This window comes from Terrapene carolina, unplaced genomic scaffold (genome assembly GCF_002925995.2).
Source record: "Terrapene carolina triunguis isolate 2854851 unplaced genomic scaffold, T_m_triunguis-2.0 Scaffold138, whole genome shotgun sequence".
NCBI lineage: Eukaryota > Metazoa > Chordata > Testudines > Emydidae > Terrapene > Terrapene triunguis.
The window spans coordinates 117,527-136,452 of NW_020664489.1; the positions used below are offsets into that span (position 1 = coordinate 117,527).

Sequence of the window (18,926 nt, forward strand, 5' to 3'; positions counted from 1 at the left end):
AAAAAACAGATAATAGAAAATGATAAAGAGTTCTAACATGATTTTTATTGCTTGGAATCTTTGTTGTAGGATGAGAAATGGAGTAAGGAGTTCGATCCCAAACTCCAGAGTCTTCTGAGTGACCTAGAGATTGGTTTGGGCACTGTCCTCAGAAGATCAGATCCTAATTACTCAGGAACCAAATTCCGTGAAGATGATGTGCGCGGTGTGTACCACAATTATTTCTTTTACAACACAATTTAAATTAAAAATTGAATATTTCATTAGATTTGTGAATTCATGTCTCTATCACTGTGATGTGAGTGATTGAAGAACTTAAATAAAACAGAATAGACCTTGAAAGGTTGTGAATACTCTTATGAGTTAGGAATTGAGGGCACCCACTGTCTATCAGGATTGAGTGTATGGTGCCTTAATATTAAGCTGATATCACACCTAGACCCAAAAGTTGAAGCAGAATTATATAACCCAAAAGTAAAATTTTCCATTTTGAAGTGTGTTTTGCCTAAAGATGTTTTGTTATTATGCATTGTATCTGAATAATGTATTTAAGTGCTTTCTGTTTTGTATTTGCAGCAATACTTACACCAAATGATGAGTTTCAGTTCTGGATAGAGCGTGCTCATCGTGGAAGTAAATCATGTAGCAAAGAGAGAGCCTCTCATTTTAAAGATCTGTTTGAAGCAATTGCAAGAGTATGTTTTTTCTTTTATTTATTCAGTGATGTATTTATATCAAACATAGTAAAGAATTTACTCAACTTGTGAAATTGTATGAGATGTTCAGAAGTACAAAATCTTGGGCAAAATTCTTCTTGCAGTTTCTCTTCTGCATCTCCCACTGACTTTAGTGGGGGTTGCTCAAGTTTGATTCAGAGCAGAATATGGCCCCTTCAATCCTAAAATTAGTCTTAAAGAGATTAATATTAATAAAGGAATGGTAAAAAGATTGTCAGCTGAAAATGGGATGATGATAGTTTATTTTTTTATTATTTAACACACAAGATCAGTGTTCTCAAACTTTTGTACTGGTGACCCCTTTCACATAGCAAACCGCTGAGTGTGACCCCCCCCCCCTTATGAATTGAAAACACTTTTTTATATATTTAACACCATTATAAATGCTCGAGGCAAAGCGGGGTTTGGGGTGGAAGCTGACTGCTCACGACCCCCATGTAATAACATCAGGACCCCCTGAGGGGTTCCCACCCCCAGTTTGAGAACCCCTGCCAACAAGATGATGATTGTGGACTCTGCCCTGCAAAGTATGAAGCACTTGAATCATTTTACTCACATGAATAGTTCCACAGAAGTCAGTGAGACTATTCACATGAATAAAGTTACTCACATTCTTATTTTTTTTGCAGGATTGTGCCTTATATTTTTAAGTGTTAAAATAAAGACCTGATGTATCTGTAAACAAGAAAATGCCTCAGTTAACAAAAATATTTGAATATATTCTAAAGAATTTAAATATTTCTAATCCATCAGTAGCACAATCATGTTATTTTAAAATGTATTTTATTTCTAGGATTATTACAATTTGGATAGTCTATCTTTATTTGAAGTTGTGGACTTAGTGGAGACTACTCGGGATACTGTTGACGATGTATGGAGACAAACAGAACATGATCCCTTTCCACAGCCACGCATGCAAAATCTTTTGGATGTCATAGGTAAAGCTGCTGGTAGAAATGATCATATATTTTCAAATCAACAGGCCTGGATAACGTGCACCCAGGAGACTTAAAGGAACTAGCTGAGGAGCTCTCTGAACCACTAATGTTAGTTTTAACAAACCTTGGAAAATTGGGGAAAATCCAAAGGATTGGAGGACTGGCAAAATAGCTCCACCATTTAAAAAGAGTAAAAGGGATGACCCATGGAACTGTTGACTCATTAATCTGACATCATTCCCAGACAAAATAATCTGGACTATCAACAAAGAATTGCAACAATTTACAGATCCAGACTAACAGACTACCCCTCTGAACAAAGAATTGGAGGCTAAAAATATAATTAATACCAGTCAATATCTTTTCCTGATATGTAGGTATTGTCAGACCTGTTATCTTGGCAACTGTGTTGATATAGTATACTTGGATTTCTCCAAGGCATTTGACTCAGTATCACATGAAATTTTGACTAAAAAACTTGCATTATATGGAACCAACGGGGCACACATTGGATGGATTAAAACCTGGGTCACTGACAGCTCTCAAAATGTGGTTGTTAATGGGGAGACATCAGTGAGCAGGGCCACTTCTAGTGGGGTCCCTGAGGGATAAGTTCTTGGTCCAATGCTATTCAATATTTTTTTATCAAAGATTTAGATGATGATATAAAATCTTTGCTGGTAAACTTTACAGATGACATGAAGACTGGTGGGGTAGTAAATCATGAGAAAGGCAGCTTATAGTTACAGAGTTATCTGAGTCTGCTTAAATGGTCACAGTCCAACAAAATGCATTTTAAAACAGCTAAATGCAAGGTAATACATCTGGGAGCAAAGAATGAAGACAATACCTGCAGGATGGGAGATTGTTTTGGAAAACAGTGAAGGACTTCGAGAGCATTGTGGATATCCATGTCATCATGAATTGTTAGTGCAATACTGTGGCAAAAAGGGCTGTTGTGATCATTGGTTTTATAAACAGGAGAATATCAAGTAGAAATAGGGAAGTGACCTTGCCTCTGTACACACAGCATTGGTAAGACCAATACTAGACTACTGTGTTCAGTTCTCCACACTTCAAGAAAGATGTGGAAATACTGGAGAGTCTTACAGAAAAAGGCATAACAAGATCCATTGGGTAGAAGTTGAAGTTAGGCAACTTCAACCTTGAAATAAGTCTCAATTTCCTAACAGTCAGGGTAATTAAACATTGGAACAACTTATCCAGGGAAGTGGTGGACTCACCATTGCTTGGAGTCCTTGAAACTAGGGTTACCATATTTAAAAATTAAAAAAAGAGGACACTCCACTGGGCCCTGGCCCCGCCCCTTCCCTGGCCCCGGCCCCGCCCCAACTCCGCCCCTTCCCCAAATTCCCCGCCCCAACTCCGCCCCCTCCCCTGAGCGCCCCGCATTCCCCCTCCTCCCTCCCAGCCACGCGAAACAGCTGCCCGAGCGCTACCGGCTTCACGGTTTGCCAGGCAGCCCCCAGACCTCCAGACCCTTTGCCCCCGGCTGGGCACTTCCCCAGCGCAGCCGGAGCCCGGGAGGGGAAGCGCCCAGCCGGGGGCGCAGGGTCTGGAGATCTGGGGGCTGCTCGGCAAACTGTGAAGCCGGTAGCGCTCGGGCAGCTCGGCTCTTCAGCTACACAAAGCTGAGGTGTCTGGACGGAGCAGCAGCAGCCGCCGCCGCGGGGGAATCCGCCTGCAGCTCGCAGCCTGCCGGAGCCGCTCTAAGGTAAGCAGGGGACTAGTATTTTCCCGGACATGGTCGGCTTTTTGGCAATTCCCCCTGGACGGGGATTTGAGGACCAAAAAGCCGGACATGTCCGGGAAAATCCAGACGTATGGTAACCCTATTGAAACGAGATTAGATATCTTTCTAAAATGTGTGCTTTAATTCAGCTTCTGGGAAAAATTCTATAGCTTGTGCATGTAGGGGGGTCAGGCTGGATGGTCATGGTGGTCTCTTTTGGCCTGGCAGTCTATGAATCCTCATTTCATTCCTCCCTTCATAGGCCATGGAGAGGATGGAAAGCTCTGCATTGTCCTCAACATGCTCATAACACATGCAACTGTGCATTAAGACTTTTATTTTTAAATATGTTGTCTTACACAGTATGTATATAATTTAATTTATTAAGGATTCCAGTTCTGTAGCTCTTACTCGTGAGCAAAGGATTGCAGAATCAGGCCCTAAGTGAATAGTTATTTGTTTATGAGATTTGCATTTAGTATCAAAATATCTCTTCAATAGCTTTTAAAAATGTAAATGCACAGTGCTGTGGAATATAAAGAAAGGATTTTAAACATACTTGTTATATTTGGGTCTGTGTATGTTTTTGTGCTGTTTTAGGTGGCTCTCTTGGTAGGTTTGTTCAGAAAAAAATGGGAACTTTGAATCTGTGGGAGGATGCTTTTCACATTGTGAAAGAAAATCTGAAGGCTGGTATCATGATTTGTGAACAGTGGGTAGCTGCCTGTGATCACCTAACTGGACAACTATGGCAACGATATACACCACATCTATGGAAAAGTGAGAAATATGTTCCTGAATCATTAGACAAACTTGGAAAACGTCTTGATGAGGTATTCGTTTGGTCAATTTTGATTTGTTTTTGTTGGAAACAAAACTACAGAGGATTTTTTTAGTTGTAAATAAAACTGTAATATTTTCCCATCATTTTTATAATCAGAGCGTGGTTTAATACACATATTTGGGTTCAATGTTTACTTGACTTTAGCTCATTGCTAGGGAAGTATTATTTGTGATGGGGTGGTATGGTACAGATGAGGGAGTTTGTGCTGTGTATTGCATTTCTTGCTTTTAATGTAAGTTATGTGCCCAGGCATCATAATAATGGACACATAAAAATCCCATTACAATAAATAAAATATTACTTTTTTGTTTTAGGTGCTGACTATTAGAACACTTCATGAAAAACTTGCATATTTTTTACCAGTGGGGGAACAACAAACATTGCACCTTGCTCAGGTGTTTGAACCCTTTGCTGGCCTGAATCCTGTGCACTATAACCCCTACACAGAGGTATAATTATTTTTTTTTCTATACATAATTTCTGTGACTTTATTGTGAGTATTAACATATCTCAAACTAACACAGCTGTTCATTATCTCCAGCCTTTATGGAGAGCTGCAGTGTCTCAATATGAGAGAATTGTTGCACCAGTGGAACAGAAAATAGCAAGCAAATTGAAAACATTTATTTCAGAAATTCAAGACAGTCCACAACAGGTAAAAATATTTTTATATCACAAAGGCTTTACTATGTATCAGGTTGCAGAATTCTCAAATAGTTATTTTAAGACAAAGAAATAGTTATTTATGATCACATATAGGATTTATGAACAGTAGTGCCTAAGAATATGTTTCATTTTATTGAGTAGAAATAATCTTTTTTCTTTACATTATTTCTTATGCTAGCTGTTTCAAGCATTTCAGAAATATAAGGAACTGGTAAAACGCCCAAGCATTAGCAAAGAGTTGCTTTTGGAAAGGGAAACTTTGCTAGCAAGACTTCAGGACTCTGTCAAAGGTAAAAGTGTATTATAGACAATTCAAAATCAATTTGGAAATGTTTTAATTGTTCTCTACTTTGTCTTTTTTCTTTTGGGAGTAGTATTTTGCAACACATTTTTTTTTTTAAAAGTCTAGTATGTTGTTTGTAGCTATAATTCTTTATTGCTAACTGGTTCTGTTGCTTTGTGGGCCTAACATGAACAGTTTGTTTGATACAGATTTTCGAACAGACTTTGAAGCTCGATGCCATGGTGTTCCTGGTGATGTATCTGGACCACTTTCAGGCAAAAATCTTTCTGAAGTTGTCAATAATATTGTTTGGGTGCGGCAACTGCAGTTGAAGGTAATAGTTTAAATTCTTGTTGAGACACTGCATACTGACTTCCAACTAAACAATGTGGCATAAAAGACCTCAAAGGTACTCAACATCTGGAACACTTGTTGACTTCACTGGAGTTAAAGGTTCAAAGTTCCTCTTCAGTAGGACTCTTGCTAAATAGTTTTTCATTTATTCAACATGCAAAAATTCTCTCTTGGATAAATAATACATTGAAAAACTTCTTATGTTAAACAAGGTTTATTAAAAAATATTTTAGAGTATTACAAAAACTGGGAAAGACTAGAATTCTACAGTGGTGGTAGACACTCTGGCTTAGATTGCTTCCTCAAGTATGCACATGTGGTTCCCATAAAAGGCTTACAATGAGCCAGATTGTGACCCACTTACTCTCAGTAGCGAGTAGTAACTCATGAGTAGTCCTTCAGAAATCAGTGGTATTTTTCATGTGAGTAAGTGCCCACCAGTGCAAGCAAGGGGTTCCCAGTATCGTATTAAAAAGCAGAATTGTTGGTTCTTTGTAGTAAAGTCAGGGTGCTGTACATTAGTGTTTTCTGTTTCACAACAGGATGGGTTAAAGGTATTTGCTCAGCTATAATTCCCTGCCTTTGATTAGTTTGTATTCAAACAATAATATCAAACAATATCTGTGCCTTGCTATCATCACATTTATAATTTGTTATATAAATGGGTTTCTGAGATTAAAGAAATGCATGTGAGGTGTTCAGTATGTAACATATTTAAGTGTGTGGAATAAGGAAAAGGCAGGTAGAAATGAATTAATTGAATGGAAAGATTTGTACAGATTCATACACTGGATTCACATGTCCTGATGAATTTGACTTTAGAGGAAACATTTCAAGTTTTGAGACATTCTAAAATCCAACTCAGAAGGTAGCATCTGCTATAACATATGCACCATCACTTCTTTATACATACACTTATGTTTGTGCCAATGGCATACTTTCGGTTTTTGAGAAAGGCTTACTTGCTCTGCTTTCCTTCTAAAAATGCCAGAGGCATGTTAGTATTTTAAACTTTTTACTTAAATTGCAGTTTGTGACAGAGTTATGAGAATAGGCACATTTTTAAACATACATGCCATAAAAAGGTATTTTTAAAAGTGATGGAAAAAGGTGTTCAGACCCTCTGAATATTTCCTTATGCTTTTGACACTCAGTTGAAATTCATCTTCTCATTTTCTTAAGATCCTGGGAGAAACACTGCTTCCTAATATATTTGACAGTATAATAGAGACCTCATTCTGGCTTACTGAGATGAATCTATCAACATAATTATCTTGAGAGAGAGAGAATTTATACCGATTTACCAAATTCAGATTAACCAAAGCTTTGTAATGTCCTCCGTGATTGTATTGTAATCTTCTTTGTGCTCTAGGTCCCCCAAGTCCAGGGCACACTAACTAACAAGGCACCAGCTGGCTTCAAAGAGGCTGTGTTCTATTCTAACCAAAAAGCACAGTAAAGAGGATGCTAGATAGCTTTTTGGACTATCCAGTTGTAGATCTGCTGGCCTGTCTCCCCCAACCCAAGAAGGACTCATGCCACACCCAAAAGTCTATTCAGGTCCTTCCTTCAGTGCAGTTTTATTCTTCAAATAAAAAAAACTTGCGAAGTTACACACAATTTTTCAAGTATCAGAGGGGTAGCCGTGTTAGTCTGGATCTGTAAAAAGCAACAGAGAGTCCTGTGGCACCTTTAAGACTAACAGATGTATTGGAGCATAAGCTTTCGTGGGTGAATGCCCACTTTGTCGGATCCATGCATCCGATGAAGTGGGCATTCACCCACGAAAGCTTATGCTCCAATACATCTGTTAGTCTTAAAGGTGCCACAGGACTCTCTGTTACAATTTTTCAAGTGTCCTCTGCATAGTGCCATTCCTGGGACTTTTGCTGATTAGTGCAGCAAGATGGTAGAAGCTTCTAGTAGCAGTGCTGGTCAGGTGCCCATGCTCCCTGTTTGGCACTTGAGGGCGTTCTAAGAGCATGAATATATAGGAGCTGTGGTGCCACTGCAGCCTCAGTTCTTTCCAACAGCAGCAGCGAAAGGATATGAACCATTGGATCTCAAAGATGTATTGATTGATAGTGCCTTCCTATTAGTTCATTGCTGTTAGTAGTTAATAGTTTTTATAGTTAGTAGTCTATACTTAGTTTTAGGATAAATTAGGCCAGATTTAGATTACCTCATAGTTTTAAGGTATAGTTTTATAGTTCAGTATGGATGATCCCAGTATGAAGAAACATGGGTTCAGGTGGTGCACATCTTTCCCAGCAATCCTCTTTGCATTTGACATACATATTCAGTGTCTAAAGTGTTTGGGGGAGAACCTTTCACCAGCATGTTGTGCTGCCTGTAATACTTTCACACGTTGGGCCCAGAAGGAAAGACAAAATAGACTTCAGGCCCAGTGCTTAATTTTTAATGAAAGAGGTGCTGTGGCTCAAGTGATTTTTTTACATTCATAACTGATGCGGCAAGTCCAGAGGTGCTGGGGCTATGAACCCTCAAGCCTAGTGGTGCCAGGGCTCAGCCCTGGCAATCCCTGGCACAAATTAAGCACTGTTCAGGCCCTTTTATTACAGGAGGTTTTGTCTGTCAAGCCTCTGGGATCTGAGAACTCTGAAGGACCTGAAAATAAGGATAGGAGGCCTGAATCAGCTCTGAGTACATCTAGATCCAAGAAAATTGCAACAATGAAGTCTTCCACCTTGGCACTGAGCTCCAGTTCCAGATTGGTGGATCTGACAGTTCCTAAGCCTTTGGATCTGACTCCAAAATTAATACATTTATTATTAATTGTGGAACCCGTTTCGGACAGTCATCCTAAGGGTCCAAATAACTTATTGGAACTGGCTGCCTCGTTTCAGAGGAAATGGAAAGCTAAATTAAAACATATCCCTGGTAGTTCATCAGACTGTTCACATGCGAATCTGAGACCAAAGGATAGTAGATCTGTAGATCCATTCTAGAAATATGGATCTGAAGGAAAGGTCATCAGATCTGAACACATCAGCTCAGCAGCATACTTTAACTGTCATGGTACAGATTCACATCTACTAACGGATCTGGCTATTTCTCATGGTTCTTGTGATAAAAGACTGAGATGGGACACCAAACATGGAGATATTCCAGTGTCTCTTCCACCACCTAAGATTCCAACTTTAAGAAGAGATTTGTCACCATGCTACATGACCCAGATCCCCACAGAGGTCATTTCACCTGCGGGGCTTCAGTTTTGGATCTGGGATAGGATCTGCAATCAGATATAGGGCTGGATCCAACAAGCAAGACTATGATCTGACCATTTACAGATGAGAATTTCCCTCCATGGCACCCTGTGTTCCAAACAAGGTATGTGAGATAGGATTGGGGTGACTAGCAGGATTGGCATATACTGCCTTGGATGCCTGGGACATATTGGCCAACTTCTGCTTACCACTGTCACTCCAGGAAGCATGAATCTTCGTAACCACTACATCTTTCACTGGAACTGATGGATCTGAGGGTTGCGGATCTAAGGGGTAAGGATCCGACACTTAGAGAATGTTCCCTATCCTTACCACAGGAGACAATGAGGAGAGCATCAGACAACATTTCCTCTACAGGAATTTCAACAACAAAAAATGGAAAATGTGGATGTAGCTATAGCATTTTCTCCTTCTGAGGACACAGTTCAGTTTCATAAGCTAGTGTATAGGTTGGCATCAACTTTAATATTACATCAGTAGCTTTGAAAGAAGCCACATGTGATGTTGCAGTCCATATGCTTTATGAAAATATGCTTGGAATGTGCATATAATGTAACTGGAATATGCTTTATGCAAAAGGTCTCTTGTAAGGTATCATTACAAAGCTTATAATCTACTGAGTGTGTTCATCCTATTTGTATGTATGTATCAATCATTCTTGTATCTGAAGCTAGAAATATAAAGTATTACTCTGAAGTCCTATTGTAACTATGCAAAGTGTGGACCATTAATGGTGGCTTGGAATCTTGATGGCTCCCATTAACTGGGACAATTGGTTGTAAATGGCTCTGTTTACTTGTAAGCCTTCCTGTATATGTGGATGCCAGTGAGTAAGTAATGAAGTCTCACAGGACATGTGAACCTGTCACATGATACTGGAATCTATCTTAAAGCTGGTGCTTTTCCATTTAGAAGGAAGGGTGGGAACCCAGAGAGAGACAAAGGATTCCCGCCTTGTGCCAAAGATATAAAAGGGGGTGGAACAGAACAAAGGAGGCTTCCAGTCATGAGAAATCCCCTAGTTACCACCTGAGCTGGAACTAACAAGAACTGTACCAGGGGAAAGAATTGGGCCCAGAGTAGGAAGGAGTCTAGTCTGTGAAAGAAGCATATTGGAACATCTCTGAGGGTGAGATTTACCTGTATACAGTTTCTTAATGTATTAGGCTTAGACGTGTGTTTTGTTTTATTTTGCTTGGTAACTTATTTTGTGCTGTCTGTTATTTCTTGAAACCACTTAAATCCTCCTTTTTATTCTTAATAAAATCACTTTTGTTTATTATTGAACCCAGAGTAAGTGATTAATACCTGGGCGAGCGAACAGCTGTGCATATCTCTCTATCAGTGTTATAGAGCATGGACAATTTATAAGTTTACCCTGTATAAGCTTTATACAGAGTAAAACAGATTTATTTGGGGTTTGGATCCCATTGGGAACTGGGTGACTGGGTGCTGGAGATAGGTGACTTGCTGAGCAGTTTTTGGTTAACGTCTGCAGCTTTAGCGGCGTGGACCAGACCTGGGTCTGTGTTGCAGCAGACTAGCCTGTCTGGCTCAATAAGGCAGGGTTCTGGAGTCCCAAGCTGGCAGTGGAAAATGGGCTTAGAGGTAATTCCAGCACATCAGGTGACAGTCCCGCGGGGTCTCTGTGACCGAACCTGTCACGCCACACATCCAATATTTTGTGTTCTATTGCAAAGAATAAGGTGTCATTGCCTATATTGGAAGGTCTCTGGCAACCAGCAAAATCTTCTTGGTCAAATCCATCTTCATTTCAATCAGTTTAAAAAACGGCAGATAAATTATATCAGATCCCACTGGAAGGGTTTTTCTGTTTTCATGTGCACCCTCAAACCAATTCTCTTGTGGTAGCAGCATCAGGTCCAAGATCCAGGTCAGGTCTTCAGCACTTGACTCCTTATGACAAAGAAGGAAAAAAGTTGGACTCTCTAAGAAGAATTTTTTTCATCGCTTTCTTTAAATATGCGTATGGTTGCTATCAAGCAGTAATGGCCAGATATCAATTTCACTTGTGGGAGAAGATCTGTTTTAACCAAGAACCTCTCAGAGGACCAGAGGAGATTAACAACAGCTCTCATTATGAAAGGCCAACATGTGGCAAAACATGTCCTGAGGCCATCATTTGATGTTTTTGACACCACATTAAGATCTGTGGTTTTAGCAATCACTCTCCACAGACATGCATTTTCTAATCCCCCTAAAAAGAATGGAGGCCTCAGACCAATTCTAGACCCCAGAGCTTTAAACAAGTTCATCAGGAAGTTTCAATTCAGGATGGTGAATATGGCATTAATTATTCCCTGTCCACTTTTGAATTGGTTTGGTGATCTCAATCTCAAAGATTCATCTTTCAGTAAGACCCTCACATTGAAAATATCTCTGTTTTTCTGTTGGTTCAGACCATTTCCAGTACAGAGTCCTACTGTTTGGACTTTCAACCACACCCAAAGTCTTTACCAAATGCATGGCTCTGGTTGCAGCATATCTGAGAAGACAGGCATTTTTTGTATTTCTGTACTGAGACAATTGGCTTCTGAAGGCTCCCTCAAAAGAAGAATTACAGAAAGTCATTTTGGTCACTCATTCTTTATTTGGAACCTTTGGTCTTCTCGTAAACTAAAAAGCGTCTCTTCTCACACAGTCACAAAAGATTCCATTCATTGGTGTGATTCTCAACTCCATAAAAGGAAGAGGTTTTAAAAATTAAAAACTACCATATGCTTCAATATCCCTGTGAAAAGGTAGTTTATCTAATGGCATCCATGACCTATGTGACTCCATATGCCAGGCTCAGAATGAGACCTCTTCAGCACTGACTACTTAGGAATTTCAGACCCATTATGAACAGTATGCAGAAAGTACTCTCTGTTCTGAAGAAGGTTTTTTCTCTCTCTAAGATGGTGACTGGAACCTCAAAATGTCCTCAAGGGAGTTTTGTTCAACCCACCTTCTCCTTTTTTAATAATACGTACACGGTGGGGAGCACATCTTTGCAATTTGTACATTCAAGGCCTTTGGAACGACAAAGAATCTGTTGCACATAAATGTATTCAAAACTGAGGGCAGTCCGACTCAGAGCAGCATACTATAATCATGTAATTGTCAAATCTGTTTTTATGTATATGCTGGTTAAGAACTTTTTGAAAGGACGTTGAACCTGTGTCCCCCTGTGTGAAACCCTGTTCCTCCATGGAATCGGAATTTAGTTTTGATTCAATTAGTCACAACCCTTTTAACCTATAGTGAGCTACTCTTTGTTCCATTTATCTGTGAAGATGGCCTTTATAATAGCAGTTACTTCAGCCAGAAGAATTAGTGAACTACATGCATTGGTGATAGATCGCCCTTTTAGTACTTTTTGTAAGGACAAGATGGTTGTGACGGGTTCCCCGTGGTGCAATCTGGAACTGGGATACTGCTGAGACCTCTGGCTTACCAACCTGGGCTCCCTCTCATACTGATATGTTGTGACAAGCTGCAAACCTCTCCCAAGTACTGCACTCACACAGACACCCACAGGCAGGGACATACCCAGCTGAGTTATTTGAATGCTATCATGAAGCAGCAACAGAGAGGCTCCAGCCAATTTCCCACAGCTCCCCAGCTTAGGGCTCCAGAGCCGTACTACTGTCCTACTTTGATCAGAAGTCTGAGAAGTGTAAGTTTGTAACTCAATCCTTCCCCCCCCCCCCCCGATGTGGAGAAGACATGCACCAGCTTTTGTTCCTGAGCTGAGGTTTCCCAAGCAACAAGATATACTGTTTTAAGTAAAATATAGAACAGGTTTATTTACTACAGAAAGATAGATTTTAAGTGGTTATAAGTGGTAGGCATAAAAGAACAGAGATGGTCACCAAAGAAAATAAAAATGTTCATCCAATCTATAGTCTATAAACTAAACAGGATTTGAATCAGGCACTATTCTCACCCCACTGGATGTTATAGTCCTTAATGCACAGACTTCCCTCCTGAAGTCTGGACAAGACTCCTCAGATGATCTTAATCTTCTTGGCATCCCAGTTGTTTCCAGTGTAGGTGGTTAGAGGAGAAAGGGCCCTGTCTGCTTCAACTGTCCTTTATTTTATACCCTTGGCCCATAATATGGAGATATACCTATCTCATAGAGCTGGAAGGGACCCTGAAAGGTCATCAAGTCCAGCCCCCTGCCTTCAGTAGTAGGACCACGTACTGATTTTGCCCCAGATCCCTAAGTGGCCCCCTCAAGGATTGAACTCACAACCTTTGGTTTAGCAGGCCAATGCTCAAACCACTGAGCTATCCCTCCCCCATAAAAGAGGTGGCTGCTTCCCACACCGGGAGTCGAACCCGGGCTGCCTGGGTGAAAACCAGGAATCCTAACCGCTAGACACTAGCCCAGACATGTCCTGGTGGGCTTTGCTGAGTCACAGTGAAAAGTGAAAAAGTCACAGTGAAAGATCAGTTCCCTTTGTGTGGTGCTTGCATAGTTGAGTCACACAGTGTGGTCAGCACCCTACCTGGGCAGGGATCTTTTGCATGCCACTAGCAAACTTCAGCATATTTCAATAACAGCCATACAGCACAATCTCATAACTTTTTATACACACTAATGATATGCATATTGAGACAGAACAAGCAGTTTCATCAGATCATGACCTTTCATATGATACCTTACACGGCATGCTTTGGATGAAATATCACAACCACATATGAATAATGAATATGGGGGTTACAGGGTGTCATTATGAGGTACAGTGTGCCACAGTGGTTCTTAGGCCACACCCTAAATTTTTTCTTAAAATAGTTTCTGAGATTCAGGTAAATCAAACTATTAATATACTGGTGTTCTTTCCAAAGCCTCATTCATCTAAAAGGGAGGCCAGGTTACATTTGTTGGATGTCAAGACAGTACTATCGTACTACTTAGATAGAACAAAGAGTTTTAAGTCTTCTAAGTTATTTGTTTCATATGCTGGTAAGTCAAAGGGAAAGACATTTCATCTCAGTTCCTGTCTAGGTGGGTTAGACAGTGCATTGAAGAGTGTTATAGACTGAGGAGCTTCTCTTCCCATTCCTACTCTGCTTAGAGTTCATTCTACTAGGGCAGTAGCTATATCTACAGCTTTTATAAACACATTCCCTTGAGATATGCAAAGCTGCTAGGTCGATTACTATTCACACATTCGCGAAGCCTTGCACTTTGGATATGGCATCCAAGTTGGATGCCCAGTTTGGTAGAGCGTTACTCCAATCCTTGTTTAATTAGAACTCTGCACCCCTCCATCCAATTTACTGTACTGCTTGCCAAACTACCCCAAGAGTGGGAATATGCAGAGAATACTCAAAGAAATGAAGGTTACCTATTTGTAACCAGAGTTCTTTGAGATGGACTCTGCATATTCATAGCCCCCCCCACCTTCTCCACTCCTCCAGAGTCCAAATTAAAATATCAGTGGTTTTCCGCTTTAGTGGTGGAAGAAACTGAGGTGGTAACAGTGGCACACCCTCTTTATACTCATATGCTCAAAACACGTTTGAGCGCTAGACAGGGAGGGTGGGGGAGCATGGTCACCTAGCGGTCACTGCTACTAATTTCTACCATCCTGCTGCACGGGTTGGTGCAGGTCCCCAGAGAGTGAATATGCAGAGCTCACTTGAAGAACTCAGTTACCTTCATTTATTCCCCTGACCAAAACAAGCAGCAGGGGCCCAAAGGCCTTTCCCCTTGTGTCTCATTCCGCCTGTTCTAGGACCAGCCCCAGGAACCAAATTCCTTCCTGAAGCTCTCCTCCAACTAAGCCATCTCAGTTCTTTATAGGAATTACCCACCCCTTCCTAGCTGGATCTGATAATCAAATAGGGGTAGATCACCATGTTCCACCAATATTAAAGGGCTTGTACTAACCTTCCTTACAGTCCGTCATCTGCACCACTTCACTGTACTCTGTGCTTGGGCCTGTAGTGCAGATTTCAAAGCCCACTGGCAGGTTCCCTTGATTTTGACAAAATCCTGTTCCTTAAGATTTTGAATGTTCATTGAGGTCTTTAGGTAACTGCAGCTGTGCTCTTTTTTAAAATTTGTAAATGGAAGTTTTGTATGTAGTGTTGATATCTTTTAATGTTTGGTTTTTAATGGTCAGTGTTTGGAGTTTATACTAGAGTAAGTGACTACAGTATGTTCGTGTTAGATTCAAAAAGAACTAATGTAAAGGGTGAAAAGGACCCTGTGGGTAGGGACTGTGACATATAATATCTGGCTCTTAAAGAGGGAACACAAATGTTCCTTGAAAACAATGTGCTTTACCAAAAGTTTCCTTTCTTGGAGAACTCCACTTATAACAATTTGTCTTTAGATGTTTTGTGTTTTGCAAATAATGATCTTTGTAGTTATTATGATGTGTCTAAAATAAAAATACAATCCAGAAGTTATGCCCCTTTCATCGTTGACAAATGGGATTGTGTTTAAGGTTGATGATGCCATCAAGATTGCAGAGGCTCTTCTTTCTGACTTATCTGGATTTCAAACATTCCGTCAAAATGCAGATGATCTTTTAGAACAGTTTAAGGTTTACGAACAAGAACAATTTGATGGTTGGTCCAGGGACATTCAGTCAGGTTTGTCGAATCCCCGGTCAGGACTTTGGTAAGTATAAAATATTGTATGCAGTAAGAACTGTTACCAAAGTCTGTATTACAGTGTAATCTAAAAAGAGCTGATGAAGACCTATACAGTGAAGCTCTGGTGTAAAAGAGAGAATAAATAAGAGAAATAAAATAAGGCAGTTCACAGCCACTTCATTGTTGTGGATTGTATCAGACTTGGTTGGTAAAGCAAAATGAAATACGTTTGGGAATATTTTTATTATTTTTATTTGTTATTTGTATTACAGTAGTTCTTAGAGACTGAATGAGATTGGAGTTCCATTGTGCTAGCTGCTAGACAAATATAGGATAACAGGTCGTCAGTGTCCCTTAGAGCTCACAGTCTAGATAGACAAGGCAGACAGAAGATGGATTGAGGAAAGCAGTTAAAATACTCATTCATGAGATTATCTTTAAAATCATGAGATTTAAAAAAAAATGTGGGGGTGGGCAGTTCTTTTTATTTACCTTCTATTTTTTGAACCCTTAAGACACCCTTGGATTACTCTTTCAAGCTTTGCTCTGTAAACATGAGGGCTACCAACTTAATCTGAAAAAAATGAAAGATGAGAGTCTCACATTTCACATGAGAATTGGCAACAGTGAAGAGTTACAACAAACAAGCCAAATGAACAGTGTGATGCCTGGCAAACATCTTGTTTCTTAGCTTCACAAGGTTTTGCTTTTTGTTAGGCTTTTTTTAAAATGGGTTTGTTGAGAGAGGATTAGCTAAATCGAAAACAAGAGAGCAGGCATTGAAGAGAGGGTGGCAAGGGTAATGAGGCAGAGGAAAGAGGGTGGGGAAAGGGGAGCATGGAGGGCAAAAGGAATAAAGCTGAAGAGAAATGACCTGAGGCGCTCTGGGAGAGGATCGATACATACAGCCAGTTAGCACAGGAGTGAGATTATCAAATCTAAAAACTGAAGATAGTCTGATGACATTATTAGTGTCTGACAGAATGCTGCAAATGCTTCTGCTAGCTTGAGTCTATGCCCCTTGGCTGGTTCTCATACAATAATAGACTTTCCATGAGCAAAAATGACTGAGGAACCCTTGTGTCCCCAGAGGTGGGGAGTCCTCTCTGCACAGTTCTAGGTGTAGGGGATTTTTTGGGGAAAAATAGATCTCATCTTTTCTTCCCCCATCAGCGTTGCTGTGTCTGATGCAAATGTTTCTGTATCTGCTGCTGCTGGTCCGAGTTTCTGACGCTCAGGCTGGCTTTGCCCTGGAGTTTCTCTCTTCCTCCATCTCACATGGTTGAGTGGAGGGGTAGTGTCACATTCAGACTGGAAGTCCCTTGCATGGTTCTGAATCCAAAGAGTGCTCAGAGTAGCCCTGGCCGGGAACTAAAGAAACAGGGTGTATTATAACATGCCTGACAATCTTCTGAGTAAAAACAAATGTTAAAATGGAGTTCTGTTATGTGTTGCTAGTCTTCAGAAGTTTTGGATAGAGGTTACCGGATTAACACACAGAATCATAGAATGAACAACTTTAAAATAAAAAATAGTCAGAAAAAAAGTAAATGTTATCCAGTATTTTGGAATTTTGGAAAGGATCCTGGACAAATCATACTCGGTAATTTTTAATATTAATTTTGGTTTAGCATGCAAGCTAGTAGTCCTATTATGGAGCTGGATCATTGTGATGGAGAATTAAAAATACATTATTCAGATCGTTTGGTGACTCTCCTAAGAGAAGTGCGTCAGTTATCTGCACTTGGCTTTGTTATTCCTGCTAAAATACAGCAAGTTGCAAACACTGCACAAAAATTCTGCAAGCAAGCAGTTATCCTCAAGCAGGTATGAGATAATAAACCATAACCACTATCTGTACTGATTTCTATGCATTAATGGTAGAGTATTTCCAGACCATTATATTGTCATTATGATTATCAGGCTAATAAGCTTTCTGCTGTAAACCTTTATCTTTATTAAAGCTACAATGTGTTTCTTGAACAATTTAATAACATTGAATGATGATAATATTGGAAATAAATTTAATCCTAAAAACTGAACAAAAATAAAGATATAGTCACACACAAATGTTTAGTGCAGTATTAAAAATTAACCTGTTTTTGAAATTGACTATGAGATGTTACAATAAAGAGAGCCATTAGCAATTTTCCACTTAAGGTAAATATAACCTCTTTAGGTACAAACTTATAATTGCTAGGGCCAGCCACTAAAGGGAGACATGTTCTAAAATGGCGTATTATACATACTCGTTAAATATCTTATTAACAATCATATTGATAAAATGTAAGTCTTGAAAATATTGGAATTGGCAATACTCTCAGGAATATATTACAAGTATTAAAAACTATTGGCATATAAATGGAAATATGCTGCTTATACGTAATAGTAAATCCTGTCTGTTTTATAGGTGGCACATTTTTACAATTCAATTGATCAACAAATGATTCAGAGTCAGAAGCCAATGATGTTACAGTCTGCCTTAGCATTTGAACAGATAATTAAGGTAAAGGAATCCTTCTTTGTTGCTTTAAGCTTTGGCAATGTATTTCCTGTGCTGTTATCTTTTTGTGAATATTTATTAGCCTATTGATCTTATAACTGCAGAACATCTCTGCAGAACAGATTTTATAACTGACCGAGAACATCTCTTTCATCTGCATTTAGCTAGACAATTATGACCATTTCTTTCAGATACGGTTCTTTCCACAGTTACTTATGCCTCTTTTACCTCCATATTTGATTATTTTAATGTGCTTTTTACCCTTAAAGACCAGTTGGAAGCTACAGATGGGGCAGAATGTGGCTGTGTGCTTCAGTAAGGGTGGTGATATGAAAAATATTACAGTAGTTCTCAGAAATTTTCACTTGTTTCCTATTTATTTTCAGGTGTGTCAGGGTTCCTTCCCCACTCTAAACTCTAGGGTACAGATGGGGGGGACCCGCATGAAAGACCCCCTAAGCTTATTTTTACCATCTTAGGTTAAAACTTTCCCAAGGCACAAATTCCACCTTGTCCTTGAACAGTATGCTGCCACACCAAGTGAGTTAGACAAAGATTCAGGAAAAGGACCACTTGGACTTCCTGTTTCCCCAAAATATCCCCCCAAGCCCTTCACCCCCTTTCCTGGGGAGGCTTGAGAATACTCTACCAACCAGATAGGTAACAAGGTGAGCACAGATCAGACTCTTGGGTTTTAGGACACTAAAACCCAACCAGATTCTAAAAAAAACAGACTTTATTATAAAGAAAGAAAAGGTAAAAGAATCACCTCTGTAGAATCAGGATGGTAAGTACTTTACAGAATAACAAAAGATTCAAAAACACAGAGGATTTCCCCTCTAGGCAAAACTTTAAAGTTACAAAAGCAGGGATAAACCTCCCTCTTAGCACAGGGAAAATACACAAGCTAAAACAAAAGATAATCTAATACATTTCTTTGCTGTTACTTACTATTTCTGCAATACTAGATGCTTAGTCCAGA

The 18,926-nt window shown here is 39.7% G+C and overlaps 1 protein-coding gene across 1 annotated transcript in view; it reads left to right on the forward strand.

Annotated features, from left to right (window-relative positions):
• The window catches only part of DYNC2H1 (dynein cytoplasmic 2 heavy chain 1), a 367,402-nt gene that overhangs the window by 5,211 nt on the left and 343,265 nt on the right, over positions 1 to 18,926 (forward strand). The window contains exons 3-13 of the mRNA XM_029911951.1: positions 70 to 205; positions 577 to 695; positions 1,531 to 1,675; positions 4,029 to 4,261; positions 4,587 to 4,721; positions 4,814 to 4,927; positions 5,117 to 5,228; positions 5,431 to 5,555; positions 15,291 to 15,466; positions 17,073 to 17,268; positions 17,852 to 17,947. Coding sequence (XP_029767811.1) covers positions 70 to 205; positions 577 to 695; positions 1,531 to 1,675; positions 4,029 to 4,261; positions 4,587 to 4,721; positions 4,814 to 4,927; positions 5,117 to 5,228; positions 5,431 to 5,555; positions 15,291 to 15,466; positions 17,073 to 17,268; positions 17,852 to 17,947 — 1,587 coding nt within the window. The remainder of the gene's footprint in view (positions 1 to 69; positions 206 to 576; positions 696 to 1,530; positions 1,676 to 4,028; positions 4,262 to 4,586; positions 4,722 to 4,813; positions 4,928 to 5,116; positions 5,229 to 5,430; positions 5,556 to 15,290; positions 15,467 to 17,072; positions 17,269 to 17,851; positions 17,948 to 18,926) is intronic.